The 16,224-nt window shown below is 29.6% G+C and overlaps 3 protein-coding genes across 3 annotated transcripts; 1 reads left to right on the top strand and 2 right to left on the bottom strand.

Moving 5' to 3' along the window:
- The first annotated feature begins 3,433 nt into the window (after positions 1-3,433).
- On the top strand, positions 3,434-4,802 carry LOC101261319 (uncharacterized). Its single transcript, XM_004237350.5, has one exon. The coding sequence runs from the start codon at positions 3,620-3,622 to the stop codon at positions 4,568-4,570; it is 951 nt and encodes a 316-aa protein (XP_004237398.1). The 5' UTR covers positions 3,434-3,619; the 3' UTR covers positions 4,571-4,802.
- A 907-nt stretch (positions 4,803-5,709) lies between these two features.
- LOC101261612 (uncharacterized) lies at positions 5,710-9,196 on the bottom strand. The gene has a single exon (XM_004237351.5). The coding sequence runs from the start codon at positions 7,114-7,116 to the stop codon at positions 5,866-5,868; it is 1,251 nt and encodes a 416-aa protein (XP_004237399.1). The 5' UTR covers positions 7,117-9,196; the 3' UTR covers positions 5,710-5,865.
- A 4,878-nt stretch (positions 9,197-14,074) lies between these two features.
- On the bottom strand, positions 14,075-16,224 carry LOC104647033 (zinc finger BED domain-containing protein RICESLEEPER 2-like). The gene is made up of 2 exons (XM_010321593.3): positions 14,928-16,224; positions 14,075-14,700 (listed from the first exon to the last, which is right to left on the bottom strand). Exons 1-2 carry the CDS (start codon positions 16,222-16,224, stop codon positions 14,075-14,077), a joined length of 1,923 nt encoding a protein of 640 aa, XP_010319895.3.

The raw sequence follows: 16,224 nt of genomic DNA, 5'->3' as shown, positions 1-16,224 counted from the left end.
TCATCTCACATTGTAGTCATGAATCATATAAATCATGACTTAATCATCACTTACTTTCTTTAACTAAAAAATCGTATATCTATGTGATCTATATCCATATGTACGATGTATGACTAAACTATTGATAATTACTTTCTTTACTTTTGTATAAATAGTCAAATGCTTCCTTAATCTATTATCGAATTTTTAGCTATACGCTCATATTTTACAAGAGTTTTAATACTCCCTATGCATTTTAAAAATGGAATATATGGTCTCCTAAAAGGTCACACCCAGATTTGTGTTAGAAAGTGAATACACTCGCCTGCCACGTCATATATATTAATTTTTAATAAAAAATTATTAAAAATATACATTTTTCCATAGATTGCCTTAGCACCGCATATATTTGTAGTAAAACACGCATGCATAACCTTTTTTAATCTAAAATAAAATGAATGAGAGATTTATTTTAATGGAAACTAGATTTAAATATCTTTTATTTGAAAAGTAGTTCAACCCTTAACACCTCATATATCGTAATATATGCTTATTCAGAGTCTTGAAATATTTCGATAAACCCATCAAGTGGAGCTTTTGTTTTGAAACTCCTTTTCTCCTCCAATTGTGATTTGAAGTACACTTCAAATGATCTAATATAAGGATTTTCCTAGATATGATTATCTATTTCCAATCTTATCCTCCCAATAGCGTTTTTATGTGTAAAAATGGAACATTTAAAATAAGATACATAACAATATGATATTATTATTTTAACAATTATGTATAGAATTTAAAGCAACTTATAACATGTGAAGACAAACATTTAAAACAAAGAGATAGATATACTAAATGTATATCCTGGGTAGTGTAGGTCGAGAAATGACCGGAGCAATTTTTCTACCATTTTCTATGGTGTTTTTTCAACATTTGATTTCGATGACGCGGGTACATCCTTTTTTTGCTTTTGTCTTCTCTGAAGGTTGATTTGTCATTGTTAAAGGATCGTACAACCTTATAGATCTATTATCAACTCATTTGTGATCTCAAAATCAAAAATTCGATTGGTGTTAGGTGTAACTATTTGAGCAATCCTAATACTAAACGAAGGAGTATCCATATGTATCCGACAAAATTGATGGAAAAAAAATGCAAAACAGCAAATTGAAGAAGACAAGACTATCTATTTAGAAATTTGAGGTTGATTCACCAGAGAGAAACCTTTTGAAATTCAAATTAGGATGAATAAGACAACTGATTTAATTGTATGAGTCAAAATAAGGAGAGACACAAACTCGAATGTAGGAGTGGAAACGTGAATTTTGGAGTGGAGAAGAATAATGTATCGAACGGTTTGGATTTTGGGTGAAAAATAGGGATTTTTGTATTACTTTAAAATGGTAGAGAAAATTGAAAATATGATAAATAATTGCGTGTACTTAAATAATTTATCCTATTAAAATAACTTAAATACACAACTATAATTTTTATATTCTCTAATTTTCCCTACTTTTTTTAAATATTACATAATTCCCTTTTTTTTTAATTTTAGTGTAATTTTTTAGATACATTACACTCTCTCTCCTATAATACACATTTATCAATTTTAATGCCTATTTTTTCTCCATCAAAACACTCAACCTCTTAAATTAGTTTTTGAATTTTAAATTTTATTCATTTAAACACTCAACCTTTTAATCAGCTTTTTGATTTTGAATTATTAAATTTAATTAATTTTAAATAAAAGACCAAATTTTGAAATTTTGAATTTCAAAATTCAAAAAATCAGGAAGTAGGATAACTTCCATATCTTTCTACCGTTTTGTTCTTACTTCCATATCTTTTGCTTACACACCAAAAACATAAGAACCAGTGCCTCTTGCCTTAGAAGAAGTTAAGGTGATAAAAACAAATAGACAATCTTCATCTCATCCCAATACATTCTCCCAGTTACCACTTCCCCTTTCTCTTCCTCTAGCATCAACTTTGCATAAGGCCAAACAGGACTCAAAGAGTTAAAGTTTGTTAGAACTACATTGTCTCGGGTTAGTATTTTGGTACTTAAAACTGTTGTTGAAATTAGTAAAAATTTTAAGAAATCTAGTGTGCTTGCCGATACATTTGAATAAGTGTGTATAGTGTTTTAGATGGTGAATTGATACATGAATTTGTTGTGTATCATAATATTTTATATGTATCATGAAATTTTGAAAATTGTTATAATGTATCATTCAATAAGTTTAGTAAATGCGTCATCAACTGTGCTTGATGATACATATAGAATCAGTGTGTACAGTGTTTAGTCAATTCACTGATACATGTAGTAGATATGTATCACATGTTTTGCATATAGTATAAATTTATGAAAACTGATATCATGTATCAGTAAGGTATTAGTTGTTTAGTTGATGTACTGATACATGTTTTGAAAATTGTTATAATGTATCATTCACTAAGTTTAATAAATGCGTCATCAATTGTACTTGATGATACATATAGAATCAGTGTGTATATTGTTTAGTCTATGTTTCTGATACATGTATTAGATACGAAATTGAATCTCCAACAATGATTCCGTTGATTTTGTAACTTTCATTCTGCAATTCGTTCACCCAAATTCCGGAATGTCTCATCAAAATCGATGTATTCATCTTGAAAAATCCACTGTAACAACAATAAAATTACTGTAGTTCGAAATTTAACAGATTGTTCAAAAAAATTGTTTTCAAAATAGATGATATAATCTTTGTTTTTCAAAATTTGAAATTAATATCCAATTAAGTGCTGATTTTATGTTGATTAATGATATGTTACCGTAAATTTAGTTGTTTTATTAACAACATTAACTGTACCGTTTTCCCCCCTTTTTTCCTCAACAGTTTAAAATTACCATGTATCACTAGAGTCTAAAGTATCACGGCTCAACAAATTTAAGAATTTTTTTGTAAATACTAAATTTATCGGGACAGAATGAAATTATTGAATTACACTATGGGATTCCTTAAATTTTTACTATGATTTATTCCACAAATTTCAACTATTTCTCCTTTCATTTTTAAATTATGTGATCAATTGAATACCATAACATAAATATGAATAAATGGAATGATATATATATACGAATAAATAGAATAATATTTATGATTAAATATTAACAGTCAAAAATATTATTTATATTAATAAAAATATAATTACGAGCAACAACAATATTTATAATTTAAAAATCTACGACGTCAATATGTACAAATCTATATATAAGTTGATTATTTCAACAAATGAAAATATGTCCTTTCGTACCATTGTATATTATATTAATGTTAAAACTAATTAAAGCTGGCTTAGATTAAACAACTACTATATAAGTTTTGTGAAGTTGAATACTATTAATATTTATCTACTATATTTTACTTTAATATTTATAGTGCTAGAGCCTAGATGATCTGTACATATGACATTTTCGGTCACCTAACTGTAATAAACAAATAAGGAATTAATTCATACACCCTAACATGATTAATAGTTGACTTAATTTTTAACAAAAACTATAGCTTTAATTACTTGTTCCCCTGCATACCAAAAATTCTATTCCAATTTTCATCTCTTTTTTTCTAGTTTACATAAAAATTGTCCCAATTTCATAATGCATTCAGTAATTGTTTATATATACACAATTTTTTGGTTTCTTATTTGTGCTGCGATTGGATCTGAATCAATAAATTCGGAATTTTCAACAAAAAGTTCTCTTGATTCATTACTTCAAGAATATGCTTTCAAGGCATTATTATGGCCGAAGACAAAAACAGGTACTGCTTATGAAGGAACTGTTCCTTCTAACTTGTTTGGGATTAAAATATCGGCGTTGATGCTTCGAAGAGATAGCTTAAAATGGAGAGGATATGGTTATTATCATGAATTTCTTATCCCAACCGGAATTACTGTCGAGCCTTATGTAACGAGAATCGTTCTTGTCTATCAAAATCTTGGTAATTGGTCGTCTTTTTATTATCCTTTACCTATTGGTTATATGTATCGAACACCAATTTTGGGTATTTTGACTTATGATGCGATGGATATGTGCGCTAAAAATAAATCACAATTGCAAATCCATCCATTGGAAAATCCTATAGACATCAAGTTTAATGACGTAATGCCTGAGTCAGAGTCAGAAGAGTCTTCGTTCAAGTGTGTTTATTTTGACTCGAATAATTACATCGAGTTTAGTGACGTGACAAATGGTAATATATGTTCAACGAGAAAACAGGGGCATTTCGCTATTGTTGCTGAAGTGAATGTTGCTCCTAGCCCCGCTCCTTCTGCTGACGATGGAAATGATCATCGAAAAATCACATCTGAGGTCTGGACTATTTCATTGGGTTTTTTAGGTTTCGCATTTTTGGGAGTATTATTTGTTTTCGCGCAAAATTGTATATTAGTTGAAACAAGACCGGAATTTCTGGAAGATTCAGCAGCAATAATTGTACCATTACTTACTGAAGTGCCAATGGCAGAGGGAGCTCCGTCCAGGTCTTCGTCGGAGAACAATTACGCGATTAGGCCGTTGCCGGAGAATGATTATATGGCTCAAAATTAATCTAACTAGTATAGTCAACAGTGTGTGTATATTCATTGCCAGAGGTGTAACCATTTTTTTTTTAATTGACGTCCGTGGTGTAACATGTCAATGTGGTGTAGCTAAATTTTTTGCTGAGGTGTTCAAATTTTCGAATTAAGTAAATGTTTTTTTTTTCGATGAATGGGTGCACCGAATAATATTGTAAATCAAACTATGTGATATTTAAATAAATCATAAATCGTTGATGATATTTTTGATTGATTTGTCATTTTCTGGTTTGGTTATGGTCCACGTCATTCGACCCAAGTCTCGCAGAGATCAAGGAATTTGAAAGGTAAGGGCGGTTCAACCCTTCATCTTGAAGGATCTGAAAATGTTCAACCCAATCCAACCCCAGAAAGGCTGAGGGTTGGGGCGGGCTAGCCCTTTTTTTCTTTTCGAACTTATAATTCTATAAACATAAAGAAAATGAGAAAATTTTCAAATTCAATATGAACAAATAATGAAATTGTAACACTAACAAAAAATCTAGTGCAATAAGCATGTATCTCATATACCAGATAAGCAAGCGAGATAAGAGAGTGAAAATAAAGATGGAGGGAGGCGAGGTCGTGAGATTTGTTTATGTATCATAAATTTAGCAAATCTACTTGAACAAATTGTATCTAAAACAAATTTAACTTAATTTTGAGTTCATATATTTCGAGATAGATGATTATAGACGTATCAAAATCTAATAAGTTTCATAATATTACAACATAACATGTATTTAAGTAATTAGATAATATACTAATGATATTATTTTAAGTTAACCTTAAATAAAAAATTTTGATCCATGGGTCAATCTTGGCTCGACCTTAATCAAGTCTCAAAGGCCAATGACTTATATGGACCGAACTTATAAGCTCTAGTTTTAGATGAGTTTGAAAAATCATATGCAAATCCTAATGAATAACAGGTTGGGATGAACCGGCCCTATAGGCTAAACCCATTTTAATAGCTCAAGTTACGAGATATCGAATTCATATGAGAAAATGTATTAAACTTTTTACCCTTTTGATTACGTCTGTAATACCTTTCTAAAAGTATAGAACCATATTTATAGTGGGAGATGTTCTACACTAGCCTCATTTTTTATCGAATAAAAGAACCAAATGTTACTATAATTGCATCATTTATTCAAATATATATAACAAAACCCTCATAAATTACAAATTGCAATATAGAAGAAACAATGTTTTTTTCCTTCTATTTTTTTTTTTATCTCATCTCACTTCCTAATCTAAGTAATTATAAAACAAACAAAATTACTTCTAGTTCATTTTACCCTCTTCACCACCTTCTTGTAAGTAAGTTTTCTTCCTTTTTTCAGCTCTATTTAATAGACAAATCAAAAGAAAACACGTGGCATAAATAGCATGAATCCTCCAACTAGTCTTAGGAGGCTGACGTAACAGAGCGTTATGAAACACCGTCATATAATAATGAAGCCCAACAGCAAAGCCCACAAAAGTTTGGGTCAGCCCAATCATTTTCGTAACCGGCCCAGTATTAGTAGAAAATACCAAGACGAGGTACATCAGTAGCATCAGAAGGTACAACACATAAGCAAGGGTTTGAAGGAGCTGTAGACAAATGTAGGTGGACTGCGATGTAGCGTAGAAAAACTTCAGTGGTTCTAACCCAGTGAGTAGAGAAGAGAGACAGAGAATGGAGAAGTAAATGGAGAGATAAACTTGGGTGAAGATTAAGAGTCTTTGGAGTGAAAAATAAGCTTTGATTTTGTTGAAAATGAGAGAAACAAGAATTAGAGGGATTAGAATGAAGGTAAATGAAGTTATGGAGGCTATTGTGGATGCATATTTTTTGCCCACAATGGGTTTGAAGTTGTTGGTGATATGTTTGTTGGCTTTGTTGAGGTAGACAGTTGAGGTTTTTGATATTTTTTCTAAATCTGGTAAAAGGGTTTCTTGGAATTTAGATGGTAAGTCCGTAAGACCAGTGGTTAAATCATCTTCGTCATTTAGTAACCAATAGGGTTGTGAATTTGAATCCTTCTTCCTGGTAGATGATTGGGATTTTGTTGAGTTTTTGGATTTGGATTCATTGAGTTTCTTTGTGGTGGTTTTGTATAGATCTGAGGATTTGGTGGAAGTGGAATTGAGTTTTTTCAATTGGGATTTTAGTGCAAGTTTCTCTTCTGGGGTGAGTTTGATTTTGTTCTTGGTTGAAACAGAAACTGAATCAGATAAAGAAAGTTTAGTTTTTACAAGCTTGGTTTGGTTCTTGGAAGAGGCATTAGTGAGTTTGGTTTGATTGTTGGAAGTGGAAAGTGAATTTGAATAGGATTTCTTGTTGATTGGTTGAGGATTCTTATCATCATCAATGATTGCAATGGATTTTTTCTTAATTGGTTGAGGATTATCATCAATGTGTAGTTTCAATATTCTTCTTCTTGTTGTTGATGAAGCATTGTTTTGAGTATGAGCAGAAATGAATGAAGAAAGTAGTAAGAGTATTAAAAGTATGTTAGCAAAGTGTTGAGTTACAACAAATAGAGCCATAATGTACTGAATTCTATATGGTTTTTGGTTGATGATTTAAAGGCTTGAAATGGATCTGAATTTGAGAAATTTATTTTTTTATAATAATGTGTGTGAATGGTGATGGGAAGTATAAGGAGGAGACTTTAATGTTAAAGTCTTAGAATATGACTATCATCACATCACATGGAGCAATTAGACAAGCATAGTATCCAACAAATACTACGCGCTTTTGGCTTTTTTTTTTTCCTAACTGTCGTTCAGATTTCTTTATCTTTGTCTATTGTCATATGTGTAAGAGTTTAGAGACATCTTTGTTAGGTGCAAAATAAATTTCTTTGAAAGATAATAATTAAAAAAATAAACGATAAATATTGAAAGACATAAAAAGTTAATGTGTTCAATTAATTGACTATATATATATATAAAAATATAAAATATAGTGAAAAGTTAACTCACATAACTCAACCTGAATATAGGAGGTTTATACAAGTGATAATAATTTCTCTGGCTGCTACAGAAAACTTTCAAAGCCGTTAAGAATTATACTGTGAATGTTGCTAATTTAAGAGGAATGAATCTCTATTTATAATGTCATGATTTTTTCCTACAAAAAGAGCAGATAGAAACCTTTTCTTTTTCTTTTTAGGGAAAAATATGGATTACTATAAGAAATTCAAGATAAATAATCAATAATTTAAACAAATATAAAATATTCGTTTTGTCTCAGTTTATATAATATAGTTTGTATAAACAAAGAATCTAAGAAGAAAATAAGACCTTATAAAATTACTGTTCTAAAAGCACCATAGCTAATTGTGGAAATGACTATAAATCATCTTATTATGGAAAAATGAATATTTAAAAATTAAATTATTACTATTTGTCGGTCATTTTGATATTGATAAAAAATATAAATCGAGAGAGAAAATTAATAATTAACAATATGTGAAAACACATATAGATAGTTGTTGTCTTTGAGGAAGAGAAGTGCTAAATGATCAAAAAATTAAGAAAACTATAATTTGTTTATTTTTTAAAAATAAATTTTCTTTTTCTACTTAAAAGTTATTCATGTTAAAAAGATAAAAATATTTAAAACGGTAAAATAAATATTAAAAAAATATGAGGCCAAAAACAAATTCCAAAAATATAAATTATACTAGTAAGCTCATTAATAATTGGTTTGGCCATAAATGTAATGTTGTTGGATAGTACATGTAAAACATATTTAACTAATGAATCAAATTATCTCATGAAACGTTCACCGTCAAACCGTCACCATCATGTGCCCAAAAATGTCACTGATATAATCACTAGATAGAATCTATAACCGTCTATCGTGTTGAGATATTCGCAATATATTATTTAATAATTTTATGAATCATATTTATTCTAAAAATAATATTCAATTGGACATCCTGATAATCATGTGGTTTCGCCTCAACCTACAGTACATAAATACTTGGTGGATCTCTATACTACTCTGCTATACTATAATGGAGGTTAACATTAAATATATACAATCTTTAATGATACACCAAAAATGGTGCTCCTGAAGTTAACATTCGTCCTTCAAGCTATACATTTTTTGAGAAAATTTCATATAACACGACTAATTATTTTATGTTTAATTTTGGTATTATACTACTCAAAGAAGTAATTGTATTCCTACACTCGAATGAATATTAATGAAGAGTAAGTTGGGTCAAAAGTCTTGTGGAATATTTGACATTATTCAATGGAGTATTAAGTTAGGGAGTGAAGAAAAAGTAGACCTAATAATTTGTCCATTTACTCACAAACTTTGCACAATACATGGACTACTGGTGGACTCCCACAGATGCAGTTGCTACCAATTTGTTTATTGTCAACTACATATTGACTTGATGAAATCAAATAATTATTCTCTCCTTTATTTTATTTTATTTTTTTATATATGTGAACCAACTAATGAACTAATTTGACTAATTCAACGAATATTGTGCTAAATATATACTTATTAGCGCCTACAGTATCATATAAGATATATACATGACGTAAACATGCTTTAAAAAATTATATAATATAAGTATACTGAATGTGATATAGTAAATCTCTCTTCTTTGTTTCTTCTTCTACCTCTTTGTTTTTTAGAACATATTAATACGATATGAAACCGTATTACAGTTTCACCTGAACTTTTTTATATCTAAATTTGTTATTTTTCATTTTGGGCTCTTAATTTGTTGTTCAATGTTTGGATCTTTTCTTCATCTTAAATTAATGAAAATTTCATATATGACAAACTTATTTTATGAAATATCATTAAATGAAAATAGATTGCATAGTTACATTCAATAGGTATAGTTTGGTTTGTTAGGTAGCTTTAAATTTGTATAAAATATTTTTTTTTTTATAATTTATACAACAATTTTTTTACATGAATAGTAACGATAACCTTAAATAAGGTAACAATAAATTTAAATAATGCCATAATTTAAGGTAAATGTTCAAAATCAATTTTTTTTTCCAAAAAAGAATTCTACATCGATTGAAAGATAGAACCAACTTGTTTCTATGCATCACTGAGGCATCATTTTAATCAATTTTTTGACATATTCAAAGACATGTAATGTTTCATTGAAGAAAACTTTATGTTTGAATTGCAATATATTATACAATTGTTTAGAATATCGAAAATACTGAAATTATAAAACAAATTTTATCTGTTATGGTGTTGTAGATTGCATAAAAATGTAATTATACAATTTTCTCTTGTATATACAATCTTGGATTTACGTGTAATCATTTGTGCCTGTGACTTTGTATATATCCCCAGTGTAATTGTACATATGATAATCTGGCTTGTTTATGAAAAATGGTTTGAATGTATATTGTATATGTTTGTATATATGTTTAAAGATTTATATACTGCAGTAATGTGTATGTTCAAATGTATATTAATTTAGTATATGTGAATGAGTATGAGACAATTGTATACATTTATGAAATTGAGTATTTTGTAATATAGTTGTATAAAATCCGTTTCTGTTTTCTAATATTTATATACAAATTTATGCAGTAATGTATGTGTTGAAATGTATGTAAGTGTAGTATATACAAAGTCGTATGAGACAATTATATACATTTATGAAATTGAGTAATTTTTTTAAAAAAATTTTAGCTGCAATGTATTTGTATATGAGCACACGAAAATGAGTGTAATTTAATTTTGTTATTACTAATTAAACTTGTAGTACAAAATTCTTATGTCAATTGTATATATGATATTTACAAATTACAATCTATTGTTATACTTATATATATATACATACATACATACATACATATATACATACATATATATATATATATATATATATATATATATTTGTAAACTATATACAATTGTCTTTAGTATACAATTCACTCTATACTTATTAACTAGTATACAAGTCATTATATAAATAACTTAAATAATTTGTATAAAACTAACGGAATATACAAATTCCAATAATTAAGTACAATATAACTTTAGCATAAACTACACATCTACTTAAAGTATTCTTTTATGTCTTTCGTTTATATATCTAATGGGAATACATAAATAACTAAAACACGTTTGAATTAAACATGCAACATACTATATACAATTATGCATATACAAAAATTACTTAAACATACATTTTATGTATATTTGCACATAAGTAATAGAATATTTTATCTAAAATTGTATTCTAAGCTGGTACTTGATGATCTTGATGTTCTTCAGATCTGTCAATTTCAGGTTCACTCACCTCTGATTCGCTTGTTATGGCTTTTCTCTTAGTTCCTCCTTTAATAATTTTAATGCCGCTAACTATGGCGTTGTTAATAACTTTCTGAATTGCCATTATATTTTTTTTTCTTGGATCTCATTTCTTCCATTGATGTTCATCTTGAACTTGTTTGATTTTTGCCATAGCCCTACATTAACCCCAAAATCTTGAGTCAAACCAATTGAAAACGAGGGTAATTTGTCAACAGTATTGACATGCAATGACATATTGTGGTAAACCTCATAGATGGAGATGATGCATCCATTTTGATTTTGAAAAGCTTACAATCAAATAATTAGAACGATTTTTTTTTAAAAAAAAATGAAAAAACAAAGAAGCACAATATATATACAATTGTTGAAGAAGGAAACGACAAAAAAAATTGATTCACGGCTATATTTTGACGGTTATCTGTGAAAATTGAACGAAATATTTGAAGGAGAACGTGAAATTTTTGACAATTCAAAATAGGAGAGGAGGAGTGATTATAAGAGAAAGAGGTGGAATGGGATAGGAAAGATAAAATTGATTTGTATATAATTATATACAAACTCAAAAAAAGGTCTTTTACCGTATAAAAAGAAGTGGTGGGTCCCATTAATCATGACAAAAAAATAAAATTATAATTATTGAAAGTAAATAAATTAAACTATACCCTTATTATATAATTACTTAGAGATGTTTCTCATCCCATGTAATTTTTCCAAATTATATAGTCAATTGTATCTATATATCAGAAAAAAGATGTATTTTGATCGGTTGATACATACTGATACAACCAATTATATATATGTATAATAAAAAATTGATATACTTATGATCAGAATAAATGTATGTGTATTTAATTTCGGGGTGATGCAAATTCCAAACATTGTATCAATGTTTTTCATTTGTGTATCACAAAAATTGATATATATTATATATGTATATTTATTTTAGGGGTGATAAGATGTACACTAACATCTTAGTCAAAGCTAATATATGTATCCATATGAGAGCTTGAGAGAGAGGAGCGACACACGAGATATTTGAGAATTGAGATAGAAATAAAACTATGTATATGTTGTATCCTATTTTAGATTGAGATACAACCTGATTGCGACTCCTCTCTCCTCTATCTCTTTTGATATTTCGCTTCATTTCTCTATTTCGAACTCTTTACTCCCTAAAATTATTGTAAATGATTATAATTAGATTAATTATAGCTATTATTTATAATTATAATAAAATTATACTTATTTATGAAAATTTCTCCATTTTCAAAAAGGAAATTTAAAAGTACATGAAAAGTAAACTAATACACTATATCCATGCATGAAACTGTGGGACATATTGGAGATTCAAAGATATTAAAAAATATATATATATTTTCTTCACGAGAACACCTACTTCTTGTGAAGAAAGAAAATATATCTTCTGTACGTATTTATCCGTACTAATAGGAAGATAGACATATATTTTTGCTAGTTTAATTTAAATTATTGTCACAAAAGAATTATCAATTGTAACGACTAATTAATGATTAACGAACGTTACAACCACTGGAATTTAGAAGAGTAATTGTTTAAGGCCACAAGTTGGGGCCCAAATTGGTCCTAGTTAGACAAAAAAGAAAAACAATTTATTTATTTTTGTCTCAAGAAAAACAAATGCTTATTAATGGAGAATATGTAAGAAAATTGGTTTTCAAAGGGGAAGTTGTTAGAAATTAGGTCTTAGGCCTAACTCACTCCCCAAAAGTTAGCTCAAAGGGAGGAGGATTGTCTAAGCCTTATAAAGAGTCCACCCATCTCATTAACCATCGATGTAGGACTTTTGTCATTTTTTAACACCCACCTCATACCCAGTGCTTAGTATCTGGTGCGTGGACAATTTTGATTTTTTGGGGGCTCATTATCGAGTGAGACGGACCCTGCTTTGATATCTTGTTGAAATTAGGTCTTTGGCCTAACTTACACCCCAAAAGCTAGATCAAAGGGATGAGGATTGTTCAAATCTTATAAAGAGTTCACCCATCTCATTAACCACCAATGTGAATTTTTGTCATTCTTTAACAAAATTAAAATGATTATTGTAGGGAATGTAGTAGAACTCCTCAAGAATTTTCAAAGCCTATAAAATTCAGAATTCATTTATTAACTTAACATAATTGTGGTTTGTAACAAGTAATTAGGGAAAGAGAAGAGTTTCGTGTCTGTGATTTATATAACCGTTTTGGAGGAGACATGTCACTTATGGTACCTAGGTGTGTGCATCGGTCAGTTCGGTTCGGTTTTATATATTATCGGTTCGGTTTATTGGCTTTCGGTTTTAAAATATGCTTACCCCATAACAAACCAATAAGAAATTTTTTATCGATTTTCAATTTATCGGTTTTTGATGTTATCGGTTCAATTTTCGGTTAACCCAATAAAAAAATGTCGATCAAATAATATATAATAGTACGCATGTTATAATTACATGTTACCAACTTACCGCCAAAACATAATAGGAAACTTTGAATGTTGATCAAATTACTAACATTTAGAAACTTGCAAAAGCTATCGCCTACAATTACGAACTAGAATTAAAACTAAAATAAAATATTTCAATGAGACAATCTTGAACAGTTGCTTGATCCACCAGATAATCAACAAAGTTCTCACCAATTTCCTAACCAAAAAATCAAATAGCCTGAAAAAGAAAAAGACAGTCACCAGTTTAATAGACTATTAGAGTACATCTTTACATTTAATGACAAAATTGAACACACTTTGATGATGAACATATTTAATGAAATAGTCTCCATAAATGCATAACATCCACATTTAAATAACACGGTAAGCTGCATACTATTAGGCACAATTACTAAATTAACAATTCTATTTTAATTAGCAACTAATCCATTTATAGTATCATCACGTCCCTTAATTAACTCCAAACACTTCTAATTAGTAAATATGTATCATGTGTTGAGTAAGTTAAGCTTGACAATATGTAATATCTGACCTCATTTCCTAATTTATTATCTTGAAAGAGTCTTATGCTTTGAAAATCAAGTGAATACATTACTTAGAGCAACTTGTAGCTAGAGTGGCTTACCAAATATCAAGATCAAGTGCAAAAAAAGAAGAGTTTTAACTCCACATTACTCATCCAGAATGTTAGTATTAGCCAAATCTATAAAGAATTTACGTTAATCAATCAAAAATATGCTTATGACCAAAAATATCATTACCTTGTTCAAGCTGTTCGAGGACATCTATATCTTCCTCAACACTTATAGGTCGTGATTCACTTTTTATCCAATCTTGAAGGCACACTAGAGTTTGCACTAATTTAGGAGTTAATGAACTCCTAAATGAATCCAAGATACGTCCACCAGTACTAAACGCACACTCAAATGCCACACTTGAAATGGGAATAGCTAGCACATTCCGAGCCATCTCAGCAAGAACGGAAAATCTGGGTGAGTTTATTTTCCACCAAGACAAGATGTTGAAGTTCTTGCTTTCAACTTCATTTTCTTCAGCAAAATATTTTTGCAATGCTGTTTTGACAGTTGTTGTATTTTCAGTTTTATGTTTCATTAGATCACCCATAAATGTCCCTAAAGATCCTATCGATTGGACAACACTGCCTGAACTTGAAAGCAGTGAACTGGAATTTTCAAATGAAGAACTAGATAAAGATGAAGAGTGTTGACTACCTTTATCTTTAGAAAGGGACTTTACATATTCACCAAACAACAATTCCATGTAGTCTCCAACTCTTTTCTCTAAAATTGGAGCTTCTTTCCCAAACATCATTTGAAGTGCAAAGCTAACTGAAACAAAATTGTGACGAGGATCCAAAACGCAATAAATAAAAATCATTTTGTTCATCTTCTTTGGAGTACCCCAATACTTATCAATTTTTTCTCATATTTGAAGCAATTTTACCCAAAAGATCATCACTATCATCTTTGTTTGATATCAATTGTTTCAAATAACAAGAAACCTCACAAATTTTAAGAAAATGTGAGTTTGTTGTGACGTAGTGTGATCCAGATACTTCTCTCGTATTCATAAAAAATTTGAAGAAAATTAGCAATTTTTCTTACATTGTCCCAGTCATCACTCAAAAGGGCACCAATAGCGCTTCCATTTTCATCCTTTCCATCTTCATCCTCAACAAACTTAAGGTAATGTAACAAGCTAATATCACGAGCAGAATAGCTGGAAAATGCACTTTCAAACTCAATAGCTCTATTTAACATCAAGTATGTGGAGTTCCATCTTGTAGAAACATCCAAACTTAAAGATTTCTTACAATTAATATCAACATCTTCACAACATTTTTGGAACCTTTTACACCTTGCAGGAGACAACCTTATGTATTTAACTGCTTTTCTAACCCGTTCAATAGACACAACAGACATCTTCAAACCATCTTGAACAGCAAGATTTAGAATATGCGCGATACACCTCACATGAAGGTGTTCTCCATTCATGAAATTGATCCCCCGTTTAGTGAACATCTTAGACAACTCTTTCACAGTCACGTCATTAGAACTAGCGTTATCGACTGTGATGGTAAATATTATATCTAAGCCCCAATCATGCAAACACTTAATAATCTCATTAGCCATATTTTCACCTTTATGGCTGGAAATTGGACAGAAGCTGATTATCCTCTTATGCATAATCCATTCATTATCGATCCAATGTGCAGTGATACACATATAATTAATCTGTTGCAAAGAGGTCCAAGTATCAGTTGTCAGACATACTTTTTGACGTGCTTCTCCGAAAACTCTCTTCAACTTTTGCTTTTCTTCATTATAAAACTTAAAACAATCACGTGTCATAGTGGTACGAGAAGGAATCTTGAAATGAGGTTGCGCTACTTTCATAAAGTTTTTAAAACCTTCCTTCTCGACAAACTTGAATGGTAGTTCATCCACAATTACCATGCGGCATAAAGCTCTCCTACATTGTTCTTGCTCAAATTTCCTGGAAACAACAATCACATTACATGTATTCCCTTCTTGAACAGATTGAAAGCCTATTTGAGTTTGACTTTTGTCAACAACTTTGGGCATCTTTGGACATGTTAACATATGAGTAAGCATTGCCTTTGTACCATTTTTAACTGAATCAGCAAAATAATCTTGGCCGCAATGCTTACACTTTGCTTTCTTATTTCCTTCTTCATCAACAAATGTTCCATAATTATCCCATGCTCGAGACCTTCTCTTTCTTTCTTTTGTAACCTTTGGTTGAACAGATTGTGTTTGACGCATAGCATTTGAGTTAATACTTTCATCACCCAGGATCACGACCTCATCAGTTGAAATATTTTCAGCCAT

This window comes from Solanum lycopersicum, chromosome 4 (assembly GCF_036512215.1).
Source record: "Solanum lycopersicum chromosome 4, SLM_r2.1".
NCBI classification, from domain to species: Eukaryota; Viridiplantae; Streptophyta; class Magnoliopsida; order Solanales; family Solanaceae; genus Solanum; species Solanum lycopersicum.
Note: the sequence above shows the minus strand (reverse complement) of the source record. Positions and strands in the feature narration are given on the sequence as shown.